This window comes from Metopolophium dirhodum, chromosome 7, assembly GCF_019925205.1.
Source record: "Metopolophium dirhodum isolate CAU chromosome 7, ASM1992520v1, whole genome shotgun sequence".
NCBI lineage: Eukaryota > Metazoa > Arthropoda > Insecta > Hemiptera > Aphididae > Metopolophium > Metopolophium dirhodum.
In genome coordinates, this window is record NC_083566.1 from 17,676,925 (window position 1) to 17,697,009 (window position 20,085).

At 32.3% G+C, this 20,085-nt stretch overlaps 3 protein-coding genes across 3 annotated transcripts; all 3 read right to left on the reverse strand.

The window, feature by feature from the left end:
• Positions 1–2,234: 2,234 nt before the first annotated feature.
• On the reverse strand, positions 2,235–4,761 carry LOC132949545 (glycerol kinase 2-like). The gene has a single exon (XM_061020488.1). It carries the CDS (start codon positions 4,609–4,611, stop codon positions 2,773–2,775), a length of 1,839 nt encoding a protein of 612 aa, XP_060876471.1. The 5' UTR covers positions 4,612–4,761; the 3' UTR covers positions 2,235–2,772.
• Positions 4,762–6,515: 1,754 nt separating this feature from the next.
• LOC132949010 (uncharacterized) lies at positions 6,516–12,111 on the reverse strand. Its single transcript, XM_061019751.1, has 7 exons — positions 12,009–12,111; positions 10,857–11,614; positions 10,628–10,718; positions 9,524–9,623; positions 9,298–9,417; positions 8,461–8,619; positions 6,516–6,878 (listed from the first exon to the last, which is right to left on the reverse strand). Exons 2-7 carry the CDS (start codon positions 11,599–11,601, stop codon positions 6,816–6,818), a joined length of 1,278 nt encoding a protein of 425 aa, XP_060875734.1. The 5' UTR covers positions 11,602–11,614; positions 12,009–12,111; the 3' UTR covers positions 6,516–6,815.
• A 2,824-nt stretch (positions 12,112–14,935) lies between these two features.
• Positions 14,936–19,797, reverse strand: LOC132949369 (elongation factor Tu, mitochondrial-like). The gene is made up of 8 exons (XM_061020227.1): positions 19,587–19,797; positions 19,449–19,501; positions 19,179–19,380; positions 18,007–18,173; positions 17,667–17,952; positions 17,383–17,601; positions 16,121–16,418; positions 14,936–15,344 (listed from the first exon to the last, which is right to left on the reverse strand). The coding sequence occupies exons 1-8, from the start codon at positions 19,627–19,629 to the stop codon at positions 15,164–15,166; spliced, it is 1,449 nt and encodes a 482-aa protein (XP_060876210.1). The 5' UTR covers positions 19,630–19,797; the 3' UTR covers positions 14,936–15,163.
• Between the last annotated feature and the right edge of the window lie 288 nt (positions 19,798–20,085).

The window sequence follows — 20,085 nt, forward strand, 5'->3', positions numbered from 1 at the left end:
TTATAGAAGTCCAAAACGATCAGTTCTATCTGTAAAACTTTTACAATCCTTTAAAATGTGCATTATCATTTATACGGTATTTATATCGTAATTGTCAAAAATAATAATAATTAATGAAGTACATTATTCAGAATTTTACGTAAAAGAATTTTTGGTTTCTTAGGGTAATAAAATCCCAGCCTTAATTAACTTAACTTTGTACAAATTTTACTATCAATTTGTTTTTTTTTTAATCAATCTTACTATTTCTTATGCATTGAATTTGAATGCAAATATTCTCAAAACCAAATTAAAAGTTGGGAAACCATACATTAAAAAATTACTAAAAACAGTCTAAATTTTAAACTAATTAAATTATATTATTATTTTTAATATCGGATTAAGTAAAATGTGTTCTAAAAAAAATTAAGGATAATTTAAAACGATTATATTATAGTATTTATTTATAAGTAAGTACATAGATATGTTATGGTTATCATTGTATTATATTGATGTCTATAATTACTATAGATTAAATTTGTACTAATAATTGTGTATAATAATTTTTCATATTATGTTGTATCAAAATTGTAATTAAATTAATTAGAAAAAAGCCTTAATGTTCTTTTTTTTGTGCCATCAGATTATTTTGAACTTGAAATAGCATTTTGTTGGTCATAAATAATTTATTTTTAAGCTATGTTTATTATTACATATTCATTAATTTACATTATTTTATTTTGTACTTTTTAGTCATATTTTCCACCAACTTTTGACTTTCTTAAGTACCTATAAAATACATTTTTAGTTGCCCGTATGTTAATCAGGTTGTGTTTTACTACATATAATTTTATCAAATCATACAAATTCACAACCTTTTTATTACCTGCTGATCAAACTTGTAAAGTGTTCTTTTTTAGATTCTGAGCGGAGCGATGAATGTATTGATTTTACAATGATGTATGTTTTTTTTTGTGTGTCATCATGGTTTGGGGCAGTAAAACTGCTTCGGTTTTCTTCAACAGTATCTTGTTCGATGGAAAAGTGAATCTAGTTGGTGAATTCGGCAGGTCAAATTTTAAAATTCCCAATAGTTATCAAAAACGACGGGGAAAACAACATAAAATTTAAGGAAAAACGGAAATTTTTACGCAAAATCGGTTTTCTATAAAATCGATTTTGGTTTTTGGTGTAACTCTAAATCAAAGAAATGTATATACATGAAATTTTCGCTGGTTGTTTATACTTGCATTTTATATACACGATAAAATTTTCAAAATACTTTGATTTGTTTTAAACTGTTTAGGAACAATTTTAGTTTCCAATTTTATTACTATTTGTTGGCTAAAAATGCTTGGAAAATTAATACAAGGCTCCTACTAAATTGTTACAATGACATTCGAAGAATATTGGAAATCCTTAGTCACAGTTTTTTTTAATTATTTAAAGTTCAATTATTGACAAAATACGAGAAAATCACGAAAATTAGCAAATTATTTTGAGTTGAGAATTCATACATATTTTCCTGTTTAAACCTAATGTTTGAAAATGTAATTCAATATTATTCACAAGTTTATCTACCTTAAACAAAAAAAAATGTCTACAAGCAAATCAAATTAAATTTTTATAAGCGTTTGAAGTTCATATTTTTACAATATTGGATATTCACTTGATTTCTCATGTAGGTAGCGATTTTGTTATTTTGTTGTAGATAATTCAAAAACGAATAACTGTAAATACACGAAAATTTCACCGAATGTTTATATTTTAATTTTATATACACCGTACATTTTTGAAAATATTTTGACTTGTTTTGAGCTGTGTACGGGCATTTTCAGTTTTTAATTTTTTTAATTTTTTTTCTATAAATATCAATAAAATTTTATTTGTTGGTAAAAAAGCGTGAACGTTTAATGGAAGGCTCCTGGTATATTGTTACAATAGCAGTTGAAAAATATTAAAAATACATAATATGCACAATTTTTCTTATAAGCATTTAAACTTTTAAGATCGAATTTTGACAAAATTTATCAAATTTAAAATTTAATAATTATTTTGTAGTTAAAAATTTATAAAATGTTCAACTTTTATAGTTAAAGATTGAAAATTAAAAGCAAGGTTCCACGTAATAATAGGTAAACATATAAATTACTTTATTTACAATAATATCATTAAATATACTTACTATATTAATGGTAAATGCAAAAGTGTAAAAGAGTTGCGTACCTATCTGAATATTTAAATGGCTTATTGTCTATTGATTAAAGTATTGGTAATTAGAGGGGGTAGACATAAATATTTTTTCAATAGAAGAGGCACTCTGTTGGCACTGAAGACTAAACCCAGAGCCGAGCGAGCAATAGTAGCGTTCTAATAGTATTTAATAGCTAATACACAATATTTAATATAGCATCACGTTGTCAAAATATTATTAATGATCTTTCTTTTTAGGCCGTAAGTAGCATTAACAACTATTATTCAATAAAGCTCCAAATTAAATAATGACTAGCTATAATTAATCTAAGAATTTAGAAATTAACTTCTTTATTTTAGTACTTATATTGTAGACTGTATAGTGTACTAGTGTGTTCTTTCGTTTTCAATACCAAATTGTTTTAAGTCATTTTGACTTCTTAAAAAATCGATCTCATAACTGTTGCTCTAAAGCCAAAATTGACTGGATGAAGAAAGAGTCGCATTGAGCGAGAAAAATACGCGTAATCGTAAAATCACAGAGTGCGATAAAAAATTCAATGATTTAAATTAAAATATTATTAAAACGTTCACGTGGATTTACATTTTACATGACGTGGTATCGTGCGTTCCGAGTGAGCTATCGGTGTTTACGTTATGCGGTGGTGTGTTGGGCGTCAAATAGTTACGCAAGGCGTAGAGGAGATCATACACCTTCCTGTTGTACCAGAAACCAACGCGGCGAAGTAAATTGGCCAACTGTGAAATGCCGAAGTAGCCGGCCTGCTTGTCGGCGTGGGCCTTTGCGTACCGGTCGTCCAACTCGCGGCCATCCATGGCCACCCAGCCGTAACTCCTGCGCACCGCCTTCGCCCACTGACCGTCCCACGCCAACCGCTGTCCGTCGGTGGAAGTCGGCTCGTAGTCGACGGCCTCGAGTCGGTCCGCGTAATCGACGTTTATCGCGGCCGCGGCCATCCGTGCCGCGCCGCTGACGGCCATGTCCAACCGTTTCACCGCTAACCGACTGCCAGACACGTCTGCCAACCGCTGCATCAGGCCACCCAGCTCAGCACACTGACCGTCCACGTACACGGGGTCTGCTAGTTTTGATGACGAACCGGCCACCACGCACCGGACAATGTCGTTGACGCTGTGGCAGATCGAGTCGACGGCCGCGGCGATCAAGTGTACGCGCCCGGTGTGGCCACCGATGCCACACACCACAGGGCGTGCGTCCGATCGTCCGTACGGCGCCGACGGCAGGCCACCGAACGCCGGCACCATGTACGCCTGATGTTCGGTCATCGTCGGCCTACCCGAAGCGTAGGTGTTCATGCAATCGTCCCACGACTTGGTCAAGCCCATATTCTTCAACCAGCACACGACGGCGCTGGCCCTGGACACTGCCAGCAAGCCGTACACGATTGTCGGACGTCTCCGGTCAGCCATGTTTGGCTCGCAGTAGCCGACCACGGGCCATGGCCCTAAGGTCGGTTGCAAGCGTGGTGGGCCATGGTCGTACGCGCCTAGCACTACAGCCGTCCGGTCTGTCAGCGTGACGGCCACCTGCCCGCGGCGGTAGCACGCCTGAGCGTATAGCACGGCGCTGGGACGAGCCATCGTCACGTGAATGGACAGCCCGTACAGGCGGTCAACAACGATCACCGAGGCCGAGCGTTTGTCCAGCCTGCGGATCGCGGGCCAAGCAGCGGGCGCCAGACCGTGGGACCGCATGGCGTCGAAGTCCCAGCTCAGCGTAGCCAGGTCCAGCAGCCCAGTGTACGACGCGTTCGTCACGTCCGTTTGGTAAGTGTGGCCGCGCGTCAGCTTCCACGTCAGCCACGCGTCCAGTGTGCCAAACCGGCAGTCGTCCGCGGCGCACTGCACGGCCAAAGACCGCTGGAGCAACCATTTCACGGCCGCGGCGGTCCCACCTTCGGCCATCCGAACGTCTGTCCAGTGGATGAAGTTGTGCACCGCTTTGCCGGTGGCCGCGTTCCACGCTACCAACGTGGCCATCTCGTTTATGATGGCTACTGACTTAATGTACGTGACCGGAATGCCGTCCCGACACATCTTGTCCAACGCGTCGCCGATCACCCGCAGCACCGCTTCCCAAACAACGTCCGGGTCCTGTTCTACGTCGCCCTCACTCATCGGCGACTCCCTCTCTGCGGTATAGCTCACCCCCCCATCGGTTACCACGTTGGTGGCCGGTGTGGGTGTCCCCACGACGCATGACGACACCGCCGCCACAGACTGCTGATCTGAGCTTTCACAATTTCTGCCGCCTCTCCGGTCTTTCGACTCTGCGGTTATTAACGTAAACGTCTCTGCCGATGTGACCACTTCGCTGCCGTCCCTGGTCGATACCACTGTGAATCGAACTTCGTCCGACTCGACCGACAGTACCGCTATGACTTCAATTTGTTTCATTTTTTAGTTAAGGTGTATACGGCATAGTGGAGTTTTAATATTTAGATTTTTTGTTTGCTAATTGTTGCTATGTTACGGAAAATGTAAATGTGTAATTTGTAGTAGAGGTACATGATAAATGTTTTTCCTAAGAAATTGTGATTAATGTTGACTGACAAAAAAATCATAACTCTTAATGTGAACATAAAATATGAAAATAAAATACTTACAAAACAATAATGTACATATACGTCATGTATTTTTGTACAAAACATTATACTGAGCTCAATGCTGTAACTGGAACAAATTATCGGGAGGGGTTTTAAACCAAATCATATATTTTCATAGTATAAAATAAATTAACTTAATCATTACCGGTATACAATATTACTATTTATTTAAATAGCGATATATATTTTAATAGAAAAAAAAATTGGAAAATTTTACTTTTTTCAAACTAAGGTGTTTTTGACATACCTGTTGATAGCTTTTTTAATACAAATTTTACTTTAAGTGAATTGGTGAAAGGATCTCCGAGGAAACTTCAAAACTAAGCTAGATATATCTATAGTTGTATCTATATCTATAGTTTACAGCAACGTTAAGTTACAACTTAACCAAAAAAAATTGTCAGAAATGTTTGTTTTAACTAGGAATGGGATTGAACAGTATTTATAACGAAATTTATGTTAATTTTTTAAAAATAAGGAGCTCATTTTGATGCCTCAAAGTGCACTTTACAATTTATTTAAATGGCGATCTATACGTTAAGAGAAGAAAAATTGGAAAATGTTACTTTTTTCAAATGTAGGTGTTGTCTACATACCGGTTGATAGCTTTTTTAATACAAATTTTACTTTTAGTGAATTTTGTGGTAGGAGGATTTCCAAGGGAACTTCAAAACTAAGCTATATAGTTTACGGCAGCGTCAAATAACTATTTTGCTAAAAAAATTTTTAATTTGTTTGTTTTAACTAGGAAAAGGATTGAAAACAGTATTTATAACGCAGTTTATGTTACATAGATTTTTAAAAGGAAGGCGCTTATTTTGACGCCTAAAATTGCGTTATACTATTTATTTAAATGGCGATATATACGTTTAACGAAAAAAAAATTGGAAAATTATAAATAATTATAAAAATTATTTATGTTACTTTTTTTCAAACTTAAATGTTGGCGACATAGGTACCTGTTGATTGCTTTTTTAATATAAATTTTACTTTTAGTGAATTTTGCAGTGGTGGAAGGATTTCTAAGGGAACTTCAAAACTAAGCTAGATAGTTAACGTCAACATCAAGTAACAACTTTGACAAAAAAATGTTCAGAAATAATGTTTTTTCTAAACTTCTAACTAGGAATGGAATTGAAAGTTATGTTATATAGATTTTTAAAAGGAAGGAGATTATTTATACGCCTTAAACTGCGCTATACTATTTATTTAAATGGTGATTTATACGGTAATAGAAAAAAAAATGGAAAATGTTAGGTACTTTTTTTCAAACTTGTGTTAGCGACATACCTGTTGATAATATTGTGGTGGAAGGATTTCCGAGGGAACTTCAAAGCTAAGCTAGATAGTTTACGGTAATGTCGAATAACAATTTTGCCAAAAAAATGTACGGATATGTTGGCATGCCACATATGCATATGTTTGTTCTAACTAGGATAGGGTTTGAAAACAATTTTTAAAACGAACTAATTTATTAAATTTTTAAAGGAAGGAGCTTATTGTGACGCCTCAAAGTGCACTTAACTATTTATTTAAATGGTGATCTATACGTTAATAATAAAAAAAAAAATTGGACAATGTTACAAGGTGTAGTATACTAGTAACTGCACATGAACTATAGGATCGCCGCCACTGACGACTAATAGCCCATAAGCTCTAGTGAAGTAATGTGAAAAATAAAAACAATTTATTTTGAATAGCTTTATTGCAATCATCAACAACAATATTAATATATTATCGTAAATGAAATACACAAACAATTATCATTGAAACCCAGCTGTGCTCGTAATTGGCATTATTTTGATTGAAAAAATACGAATTACACATTCAAAATGTCAAACGGTAAACAGGATTTATACATTCAATCTAATTCTATTTTATGTGTTCATTCTGAATTCTATAGACTATATTATTATTATAACAATATAATATTTTCTATTGTTTTTAAACGTTCGAATTCAACGCCCACTACGAGTTTCATCATAATATTATAGTTTACGTCTCGTTTGCACACATTTTTTCCAACACCGATAATATCGAATACGTTGTCCGCATGATCTATATAAACATACGTAAAAAAAAAACAAAAATACTTAAGAACATAACATCATTGGGTTTAAATGTACTTATGTATTATAAAATAATGCACTGTATCGCTATTTGATGTTGCTTGCACTAGAGTCGTTTAAACTGCAGCCTACGCTGTTGGATTAAAATATATTAAGTTATATACTAGCTGCTACGTACTGGAGACTAGCTATACATATTACATATTATTACATATACCCACATGATAATAATAATATGAGAGTTTACCTAAAATTACTATACAGCGACTAGCCTCAGGGTTAGGACGGTTGTTATTACAATATATTCCGAATTCGAATACTTCTGCTAGGAACGCAAACACAACGAAATGCTAAGTGGCAGGTTATATAAAAGTAAGGAACCTTCGTGAGAAATCATTTCCAAGAAACGAGATAATGCGTGGGGAGCGTGTAAGATTAAACAAGGGTTAGTAATCACACGAGAACAGTGGCATGCTGAACTCATTTTTGGTGGTGAGGAGCAAAAATGTATACAAGGTAACCCACCCACCTACCCCATTAATGTTTATAACGGCATTTCAAACTCAGCAAAAAACTTTAAATCAAAAATTTACAAAATATGCGTACATTTGTGTAATCGGATATGATATTTCTATGATATACCCAGTCACCTAGGTGACTAGGTATTTTGTGGCAGAGGGTCCACCCACCAACCAACAGTTTTGAAGGAGCAATTGCTCCAAAATAATACCTTGGACACGCCACTGCACGAGAATATGACCAATGATAAATGCTATAAGCGCGATCGAATATTATAATAATAGGTGCATCAGTGATATTAATATAACATATATAACATCGCACAGTGGTACTTTATAGGTCAGAGGCATGACTCCTTAGAAAAATGGAAGAAATAAGATTAGGTATTTTCGAAGGGAGAATTCTATGAAGAATTTTCGGACCATACAAGAATAGTCAAACCGACGAATGGAGGAAAAGACATAATCGGGAACCCCAGGTCCTTTTTCAACACCCTAGCATTACAAAAGAAATATCTTTCAGAAGACTGAAATGGGAGGACATGTATGAAGAAAACAGAAATCAATAATAAGGACAATGATCAAAAATAATCTTGCGGGAAAACTACCTTTGAGTAGACCTCGTCATCAGGGATGTTTGGAGCGATAGAACATGGAACAGGATGAAGAGAAGCTGCAGAGGACAGAGACAGATTGGATGTCTGGTCTTAAAGGTAGTTTTACCCTATGAAGAAGATTGTTGTTAATGTAACTACGCAGTACTTTATCAAAAATGTAGCTGCAAAGGATACACCTCGTTAACGTGTTACAAATAAATTGCATATTTGTTATTCCCTAAACACTTAGAAATATTTGGTGATCCGAGAATCCTAATACATAGACATAATTTTATAGTTTAAAATTGTATCACAATTTATTCTAAATCGTTTAAATAAAACAAATTAACAAATGAATCAGTCCACATATAATTTATTACAACGTAAAATTATATTTCTGAATAAATGGCATGTCCGCAATAGCCACTATGATAAAAAGAGAAAAAACCATACGTACATATGTAAACATTTGAAAATTTACTATTTCATTTCTCGTCACTTGTAGTCTCAGATTTTCGGCGTTATTCATCCGCATGGCCTGAAGTAGTAGAATTTTATGTTGTAGATCGCTTGTCGTCCAATCACTGCTGTACAAAGCAAGATTCATCGAATCTTTCTAAAAAAATAATGTGAAGAACGACGTAAGATAAGATTGTAACGTTACAATAAGTCGATGGGTAGATCGATGCGGTATTTTATGTACCTAAATTAAATAATTAAAATGTATTAAATATTATTAAATCATTCGAGATTCGAAGAACTACCAACAGGCCTCGTATTTTGTATTTTATACTATAGTCTATAATAATTAACAATGTAACGTGTGGACTTTTGGAGGCGTTGAGTAGATGTGCAGCGTAGTCCGGTATTGGTGTACCTAGTGTTGACCTGTTGAGTATAAAGCGTATGCGGGTAGAAAGAAGATCGATTTTTGATATAAATTACAGTAATAATATATAGGTTTTGTCTATACAAAACTAAATTGTACGATGTCACTTGAGATTGGTCTGCACGTAACAGGTGGCCAGTCAGTTCAACTAGTTCAAGTATAGCAGACAGTCTGCAGGCAGTAGTGTAGAATATGTAATAAAACAATAATATTATTAATACAATAACGTATGTCCGTGTATGCCTATTACCTATACAATCTACATTAAGCGTGTACGAAAAATTAAAGCGTCGAATTAATGATTATGTTATATACAATAAACTATTAAAAATAACTAACAGTTTTTTATACGTAATAATAGTACTAATTAAAATTTAGTTTATTATTCAACTATGTATAACGTACTTGTTCGTTGACGTTGTCGAATAAGTAGCAGATAACATATATGTGAAATAAAAACGTCGATATCGCTGCAAATATTCTCAAGTTCAACGCAGATAACAATGAAATACCATTAAAGTAGTTCTGAATAATGCAAATTAAAGTACCACCAGTAAATATCAAATTTCTCGCATTTAGCCATTTATACGTATAATGATTATAATAATAAACTAAATAGAATTAATTTTACCAGCATTATGATACAGGACAGTAGCATTATTATTAAAGACTCGGAAGCTAGTTGAGTAAGTACCACAGGTCGAAATACTTGGTAAATGTCTCTCATGTTTCTGGAATAATAAATAATCACATTATTTTATTCACGAATCACATCATAAATTTGATGGAATAAACAGCTTAGATAGTCACAGATCGATCATATGCGTTAAAACAATTATTTTTCAAGCGCTTGAACAGTAGATAGGTATGTATACTATAATGAGTTTTGATTCCCTGAAGTAGATAATTCTTATTTACATATTATTACTATATGTAATATGTAAGATTGAAGAGTTCACGGAAAATACATTTATTATTTTATAAAAATGATTTTAAATCTTTTCTACTACCCAGGTATGTACAAAAAAAAAATTACTTTAATCAAAAGTATAGTTAGGTATATGCCTACGATGTAGCCACTATTAACATCATTGTCAGAAGAGGTCAATAATGTATAAATGCCCCTCGATAAAAAAAAAAGTATATTTCATACGATTGCATAAAATAGTCTAGGCGCTACTGACGATTTGACCTCAACCGTTTTAGCTTCCTTGAAATTTTGAAAATTGGGACAAAAATTATTATTTTTTTTATTAAATTATTAAGTAGACAATTTTGTTGGGAACCTTTTATAAACATTTCTTATCTTAGCTATGAAAAAAAAAAAACTTTTATGAATCTCTAACTGAAAAATAGCTTACACGATCAGAAAAAAATTATCATGGCTTTAAATAGCTCAAAATGCGTCGAAATACTGATTTAAATCTTTGGTGAACATTTTGTGAGTTAAAAAACTATATATAAATAATCTATATATAGCCATACATGTATAGCTGGTATATAGCCCGATATAGGTACCTATATTTTATTATTTTGGTTACAATACTTTTGAAAAATAAGAATATACACGCCATATAGTCAGTTATGGGTATAATACTATCATATGACCCCCCTTTATACGTCTATATAATAAACTGTATCAACACGTGAATTAAATATTTGAATGAGAAATAAACTTTAAACGAATATAGCCACAGTAGCTATAGGTTATACACTTATACCTAAATATACTTACTCAATAACACGCTGTTGGTCGTAAATCAAACTCTTGAAATCAAACATCGATTCTGATTCTTTGTGATGTTTAACATTTTTTGTACGATTATCTTGATGTCGACACGATAATGAAAAAAAAAAATGGTAACCGATGTAGACTAGTATAGTTATTAAGTTATTTAAATACCTATCCTCTATAACAAATTATAACACAGATATTGTAATATTTTGTAGGTATAATAACTTACTCTTAAAGTCATTATATCGTGTGAAATTGAATGCACTGAAAGAATTCGCAATAGTTTTCAACTGATACTTGAACGTAATATTCATCGACAGCATTAATACATCGAAATTCATTGTGCATTGGCACCATAGCACTAGCGTGATAAATTCTATCCCGTAATAAATCATGAAATTGTCGTTGTAGAATCGATCGGTTGCCGGGAATACGAAATTCAGTATGTTGAAACGGTAACGGTAAATCACGTCTTTGTGTTCTGCGATTAAAAAATAATTTGTTGCAAACAGCGGACCCAATGACCAAGATACCACGAGATTCAACCACATAAACATAATCAGTATCGAATACGATGTAGACTTCGATCGGCCCTCTTCGAGTATACGCCTATCGTGATACCTGTAACACAAGTCGTCGATAGACGTCATATGTGTGCAGTTCCATATCGTATCTGAATGTTGTAGTATGTAATAGAGTTTTAACATCGAGAGCGCATCGGATGTAATTAAAATCGAATACATCATTACTGTATTGATGTCGTCCGAAAAATAATATATGTTTGCAACAAATATAACAGCCACCGACAAAAGGACCGACATTTGAACCACGGACATGCATTTGAATACGTTGTGGCCAAACACTTTTAGACTGCGCGAATCCAATAATTGATAGAATCCAGTTTTTTTCATTAATCGCATATTTATCATTAAGCTGTCCTCGTTCTTCGATACCGTTTTTGTCTCGGTAACCATTTTCTAAAACGACCTAAATTTAAACATTTATTTTAATATCGGTTTTCATATTATATTATTATGTTCAAATATAAGTATTTAATATTAGAAAATATTAAGCCTTAATGGATTTCTGAGTACTTTTATGTGCGTATACTTTGTACTATGGAACTACGAATAATAATTATTCTTTACAATTGAATTTCAACAATGACTAATAAGAATAAAAGTTCACATTAAAAATTAAAATTATTTACAACTGAAATTGTTATTATTTACTATAATATACGACCGTGGGAGCTATACCGTACACTTACTTTCTGGACGTCCCTCGATGGGTAGTAAAAGAACAATTGGCTCAAAAAGCTATATTATACTCTCTACTCAGACATCTTCAAAAATAAACGTTTACCCGTTTGCCAACTTACCAGCAATACTAGTTGAATACGACAGTGTTTAGAACAATCAGACACATATATAATATATTGACAGGAATGAAGGATACTTATGGAGAAACTGATGACTTGCCTCGTCGACCGATCAACTACATATTGCATGATCCTGTACCTATATATAGGTAAATATTATATATTTGTAAGACAAGTATATGATTACACTAATTATACATAAACATATTGGACATCAATCAAAATAAATTCATGTTTTATTCACGATTTGTATAATACTATTGTATATAATATCATGTAACAGTATATTATATTATTATTTATAATTGATTATACGTGGATTTAATTTAATATTCATAAATCGACCTTTGAATTTAAACGTACAAGCGGATTTAATACATAGGTACCTACATCATTATTTAAGATACATCATAATCATATGTTTGAAAACTTAATGTCGGGTTAGGTCGGTTGAACATATAGTGGAGAGGGGGGGGGGGGGAGGGTTAGTGTAATTTAAACATTTTAAATAATATGAAGGCAAAATTAAACTATAACCCACAATTGTCTATACTATAGCAGCCGGTAGAGAATGAACGATCAATACGATCGTTAAAAAAAACTTACAGTGGCCCGGTATTTGACATTATTTTGGGCCCTATAGTCGAACGATGCAGCACGGCAATTAGTGGCATAATAATGTATAATATATCCATGTAGATACCTATTATTATTTATTATGCAATAATATTATGTTATTGTGCAGGTATTGACGAACGAAACATTTTTCAGGTTACATATTATACTTACTTTCGCGTGATATAGTTCTCGGCACGGAACGATGATTAATTCCTGCTTGACATTTCATCGAATTGTCTTTATAAAAACGTAATATTAATTTGGAACGAATCTGGTTCTAGAGAATTCAACATTAATAATTAATGCATTTTTTAGCCGGTAAATATTATTCCAGCAGGTTGTATTTTTGCACAGAAATATTTTGGCGGACAATATTATAGCCGACAGCTAAAATACGTGTCGGTCAAACACTTTCCGGCTGAAATACAGTTCGGACAAAATATTCGTCGTCTAAAATATGGTTCGACCAAAATATTTGTACGATGATAAACGTATACTATGTCGTCAAAGATAATATTATTCGGCTGAAATATTTTTTGGTCTAAATATTTGTCGTGACATTATTTTCAGATTTTTATAGCTCCTCGTATATTAAATACAATTTTATTAATATAAAATAATAATTATAATAATAATATATTGTTTTAAATAATTCACTCAAACATTGTATTGCCCACTAGCCCGGCGTATAGTATAGGCAAAACAGGCACACGACCAGTGTTCGGATTAGATAAGTATTTTTTTTATCTAGATAAAGTTAAAGATAAATACTTGTTTATCCAGATAAAATAAGGTAAATTTTTTTTAAAATGGGTTTTTAATTTATTTCTATATTTTAGTTGGACACTAGGAACATAATAATAATAACGATATAAATAAAAATAATTACATTATTTATAAACCATAAACTTGGTTTGAGAATCTGTATAAATATTTATAATACGTTTGTACAAGTTCGCGATTTTTATCAATAAAAAATGTATCTAGATGAATTTATTTAGATTAGTAAAAAAATTATCTAAGATGAACGTCTTGTAACTATTTATCTAGATAAGATAAAAGATGAACAAATAACTATCTAGATAAGTCCGAACACTGCACACGACTGCAGTGTTCAGTATTGTCCTTAATTACATTTTAGCTCTTCGCCACTCCGTTCACCGAGAGTTTAACAATTTATAGGAGGGTTTACGATATTTTTGAAAATCTACGTAGAATTGAAGAGGTTGGGAACCACTGGTTTAATGAATGTTTCCAAACTTTTTGAACATTCTGTATACATTAAATATTACTATAATAAGCATAAATGCAGTTTAGCTCTCAACCCCAAGCAATTTTTTGGATTTTTTTTTTCAAAATGTGTGTGTTTGCATGCTTAATTTTATGGTACTTTTAAAAGTCACTCAAACTTAATTTCGAAGTTATGATAAAAAAAACTTCAAATAGGTACTTGATTTTTCAAAAATTGTGTTCTTGATTTTAGCTTTGTCAGTTGTTACAATTTTATCACAATACACCTCTTGTCACTGACAAGTGCATAACAACTGACTTTTATATAATTTAATTTGAACCAAGAATGTGGTAGTTATTTGAAGAATGGTGACAAGCTATATATAATCCGATATAATATATAGTGTACACTGTACCTATATATATAGTCATATAGGTTATATATACCACATACCACAGACTATGAGTAATATTTTCATTATATAGACAGTACTTATGATCATATACAATGGATAGAGCTACTTTAATCTATAATTGCTGTGTACAATATAACCCCAACCCCTCCATTTATTAATTATTTTATAGTAATTTTTGGCGTGACACATGCGCAATAACACATTGTTCCCTAAAATGAAATGGGTGGTGAACACAACTCAGTATACCAGCAACACGTACGTAGCTCCATCTATTGTATATGATCTAAGGTCTACACTAAAGACAAAAAAAAAACAAATACACATCATTGTATAACCAATACACGCATCATTTTGCTCAGAATCAAAAATAATAGCCGATGGGAAAATAGTTATAATAATAATTTGAACAAATCAAGAACAATTGTGTACAAGGGTCAGCATTAGGTATTCATTTTTATAAACAGTAACACATGGAAAATAAATTAACCTATTAAGACACCATCCCCATCACGGAGACGCGTTAGGCGCTGCCATGGAACAAAGCCACACCCATGCGCACAACTTGGCCGCCAGGGTACAATCTCATTCCGAATACAGTATACATTATTTATTTTTGCAGTGTTTAAGAATTATCAAATCAGTTATGAATTGTATATTCAATAGTACAAAATAAAACGGATGTTTTAATAAAATGTATTTTATTTTTTAAAATACGTTCAAAAGTATAACATGACTGTTAAACATTAAAACATATGATAGTGCTTACATTTAAATATATTAAAACTACAATGTTATCAATAATGCACTTTGTGACCGAGTTACAGAGTTACAAAGAAACGATGACTTTATGTACATACTGGAGTTGCAATGCCGTTGAAGAATACTAATCACCTACTCAGCATTTTTCTTTTCTCGTGCTTTTTTACCTTCCAACAATCCTCGCCTTTCATCATCCAATAGTCTTTTCTTAATTTCAGTAATCACTCCAGTTCCGACTGTAGCGCCAGCCACACGCAACGTGAATCGTTGTCCCTTTTCCAGAACCATGGGTCTGATCATCTTCAACTCAACACTAGAACAATGCATTAATTGTAATTATTATATATAATAAAGATATCACAAAAGACCATACCACATTTTTAAAAACAATCATAATATAATAATTTATTTGAATCATTAGCATATAATAACAACTTAATCAGGCCTATATCCAGGCACGTAGACAGATTTTTTTTTTGTGGGGGGGAGGGGAGCGGGGTTGAAATAAATGTTAGTACAATTATTTTCATACATTTTGATGTATGAAACCTTTTATTTTCTGAGAATTACAAAATATACAGTACAAATGACCTAATAGGTTGAATAATTGGCAATAACAGACAATATTATAAGATATGAAGTGTAGTCAGTGTAGAATCTACCAATGAAAAATATAGATTATGGTATATTCCATAACCATTTGCTAAAAATAATTAGTCTAAGTAATAATTATAAAACCGATCAATATTTGTATCTTATTGTATCCCTATTTAAAAATATGTCTTAACTGCTGATACACTTTGACACTGTGTTTATTAGTGACACTAAGTGATATCTTAATTTATATAATATGTAAAATAAATTACGCTGAAAAAATTCTTCATTCTCCATTTATTGTTTACCGTAACAGCAATTAAACTAACATAACCTAACCTTTCTTATCTAATGCCTCGGTTTAATTTCAATGTCCATAAGTTTGTCAAATTCTTATAATGTAACAAATTTAACCATATATGGTAATTTGTTTAATTAACTGTACCTTATAACTAATAATTATGCTAATAGTCTTGTAAAAATGTTTATACTTACGAGCAATCTTCACCAGGCATAACCATCTCTTTGCCAACAATATTCAATTGACAAGCACAATCCCAAGTCTTTGAGTACATTTGCATTTGTTGGTAGGGTACAAGTGGTTTACCGTTTCCACCTTCATCTTTGTTTAACACATATACCTGAGTGGAGACAAAGTCTTGCATTTTGACAGTTCCTGGTTTGGCCAATACCATGCCACGTCTCAAATCATCTCGTTTTGTACCTTTAATTAAAGCTCCTAGCTGATCTCCTGCTTGAGCCTCTTCAAGGATTTTGTGGAACATTTCAACTCCTTAAAATATGTATTTTAATATTAGATGATTTATTATTTTAAATTAATGGAGAAATAAAATTTTAAATTCTAATTGCATATATTTATTATATACTATGTTACATACACAACAGTTACAAACATTTTAGTGTCAACTATTAAGTACCTACATAAGTCTGTAACAAATAAATTAAAATAAAATCTATTTAATACGAAAAAATATGAATTTACGCACTACAATCTAAATAATATTATATAATAATCAAATCAAACAATAGTATTTAATAATAATGCAATATTATTATTGTTAGCTAACAGTATTATACATGAGCAATTAAGTCATAAGACAAGTTTACGTATATTTTGGACAAAATCAGTGCATGTAAAAAATAAATATTTATAAAGCGATAACTTTTTTAAGGTTTGTAGCAGGCAGATAACTGACCAGTAACTATATTTTGTTACACTGTTAATAAAATATAAATTTATGACCAAAATAGTATTTAATTAAATCACACAACATTTTAATTATTTGATTTTAACATACAATAGATATTTTGTTAACCGAAGTCAATTCATCTGATTATTTCTATAAACTATAATAAATGGGTGAGTACATTTTATTTATTTTTATTTTTATTTATTCTTTAAGAAGAAAATGTACATAGATGATTAATACATTTTTACTCAAAAAAAGTTGGTCTGGTTAATTAAAAGTTTTATATAAATTATTATTAATACATAAGGTTACTAAATAAATCACACGTGTTAATGTTTTTATTTAATGAATCTAAAATCTATTATTTATTAACCATTCATATAATATTATTATAATATATAACATGAAGTCAACAAATATTGTTGTCTAGTGCTTACTATCATATTCTGAAATAACTAATATTAAAAACTATTTGTATAGTAGGGTCTATCAATCTCTTTATTATCGATGATGGACCCAACTAATGAACACTGAATATAATATTACCAGTGATTGTAGATTTTATAACTTTGTTATAACCAACAAATTCACATTCATTTCCTTTTTTAATTATGCCACGTTCTAATCTGCCAGTTACCACTGTGCCACGTCCTGGAATGGAGTAAACATGTTCTACTGGTAACATGAAGGGTTTATCTAAATCACGTATTGGTTGTGGAACATATTTATCTACTTCGGCCAGTAGAGCTTCAATAGCTTTTTCTCCTACACATAAAATTCTAAATTACATAACTTTAAAAGAAATATAGAAAATATATATATTGTGTTACCAATTTCCGGTTCTTTTCCTTCAAGGGCACATAGTGCTGAACCTTTAATAACTGGTAAATTTTCGCCATCAAAACCCATTTCAGTAAGTAGTTCCCTAATTTCCATTTCCACTAATTCAACCATTTCCGAATCAGCTGCATCAACTTTATTAATGAAAACAATAATATGACCGATTCCTATTTGTTTAGCTAATAATAAATGTTCTCTGGTTTGAGGCATAGCACCATCAGTTGCAGCTACTACTAAAATAGCTCCATCCATTTGATTAGTTCCAGTGATCATGTTCTAGCAATAAAAACAATGAATAAATAAATATTTCATTAATTTTTTTTTTTTTACCTTAATATAATCAGCATGTCCTGGGCAGTCAGTGTGGCTGTAATGTCTAGCTTCAGTTTCATACTCAACATGAGCAACGTTAATGGTGATTCCACGGGCTTTTTCTTCAGGTGCGTTATCAATGTCAGCATATTGTTTCATCTTAGCCATTTTTTTTGTAGATAAAACTAAAAACCAAATGTTGTAAAATGTTAAATACTAGTAAATAATATTTAATTTAATAAAAATCAGACTAACCACTTAAACAATAAAAAAAATTAAAATATTTTTTGGTAAGTGCCCCCTTTTTGGACAGGAAAATTATAGTTGTACTAGTTTACCTATTGTATTATGTATAGAATATTAATTATAATTTGTTCTAATATCTGACTAGTTATTTCTTTTTAAAATTGATGACATTGTTAATGATAGTGTAATCATAAGCGTGCACAGACATTTATGGCATAACCTATTAACACACACACATACATCTTTATTATATTTTTATTCAAGCGTAAGTTATACAAATTAATTTGGATAGGTTAACCTCATTTAACTACATTTACTGTGGTAAAAAGTATTTTATAAATAAAAATAAAATGATCGACTATCATAATATAATTGAATATTGAGGGGAGAAAATTTTCTGAGTCATCAAGTGTTTGCCATAACTACCCCGTGTGGCACGCTTATGAGTGTAATGTGTAATGGAATATTTGATATCTATGACAAAACATAACATACATTTAATTTTGTCCATCAAACTATAAGGACATGATTAATATATTATAATAATGTATAGGTAATTTGTATACCTACAATTTTACAAACAAAAATGACTTTGTTTTTACAATAATTACAATTCAAATGTCAAAAACAGAAATTCATTATCATTCTATTTTTTTTTATAATAGGAAATATTAATTTGGATTGGCAATGAGGGGTTTGCTATTTTATTTATTTAAAATGATAAGATTTTATAATATACCTAGTCCAATAGGTAATATACCTAAATTTCTTACGTATATTTGAAAAGATGATAAAAAATTATTTACATAAAAAAAGTATTTGTTCCGAGTAATAATCAGTTATGTATATTAAACCTTGAGTTCAATAAAAATACAAAGTTAGCCAATGTTCATAATACCCAATAGGTACATTGACACTTGAGATCTGTTAAAATGTGACATTACTTTTAGTGATGGCAGCCGTGAGTGTGGTTTTGCCGTGATCTACGTGTCCAATAGTGCCAATGTTACAATGCGGTTTGACCCTCTGGAATACTTTCTTTTCAGATGGCGCAGCGTACATTCGAGCACAACCCACGACCGGACCGACGGCATTCTGTCTTCGTAAGACGTCGTTTAGGCACCTCTGCAGGGGAACATTGTATTTCTGTGCAAAACCCAAACAGTCGGTAATGATAATAAAAAATAAATATACGCCCGATCCCGCATACTCACGCGCAGCGTTTGAAAGTATCTGTTCAGCTGTGCAGGCGATTTGTTCTTGGGCACTGGAAGTAAAGCAACGATAGGTACGTAGGCATATTAGAAAAATCACGTCCTAGGATATTGACTAAGAAAAATTGTAGGACTTACGCGTGTAACAGATTAATTTACTGGTCTTCAACATTGTGGCCATGTTTCCGCTTGGCAACGACGATTATTGATGGACCGACTGGGCCGAGTCTGTCTTCTGGGTATAGTTATGGTATATTATAAAGTTATGTCGAACCTGTAAAACGCGTGTGGTGCTGTAGCTGTAGTTAATATTTTCTCTATTATCAAAATCGAATGTCGGCGAATGCCGATTTCGTACCTCGTCTTGCTCGGTGTGCCTGTCTGATAATATTGGTGAGCTAGCATCTGATCTACGTGCTCATGGAGGATAAAACGGAAAAAAGCGAATAAGGAACGATGATAATAAAAATATGACCGAATGGCGGCAAATCGTCGTTGCGTTCATATTATTTTTTAGTCTCGGTCATGGTACATTTAATTTATCATGGTCTCGGTCGAGACTACAATCATAAATATTTGTATAGTAATTTATAATAGCATTATAGTAATTATTAGTATTATATACGTAAATATATAA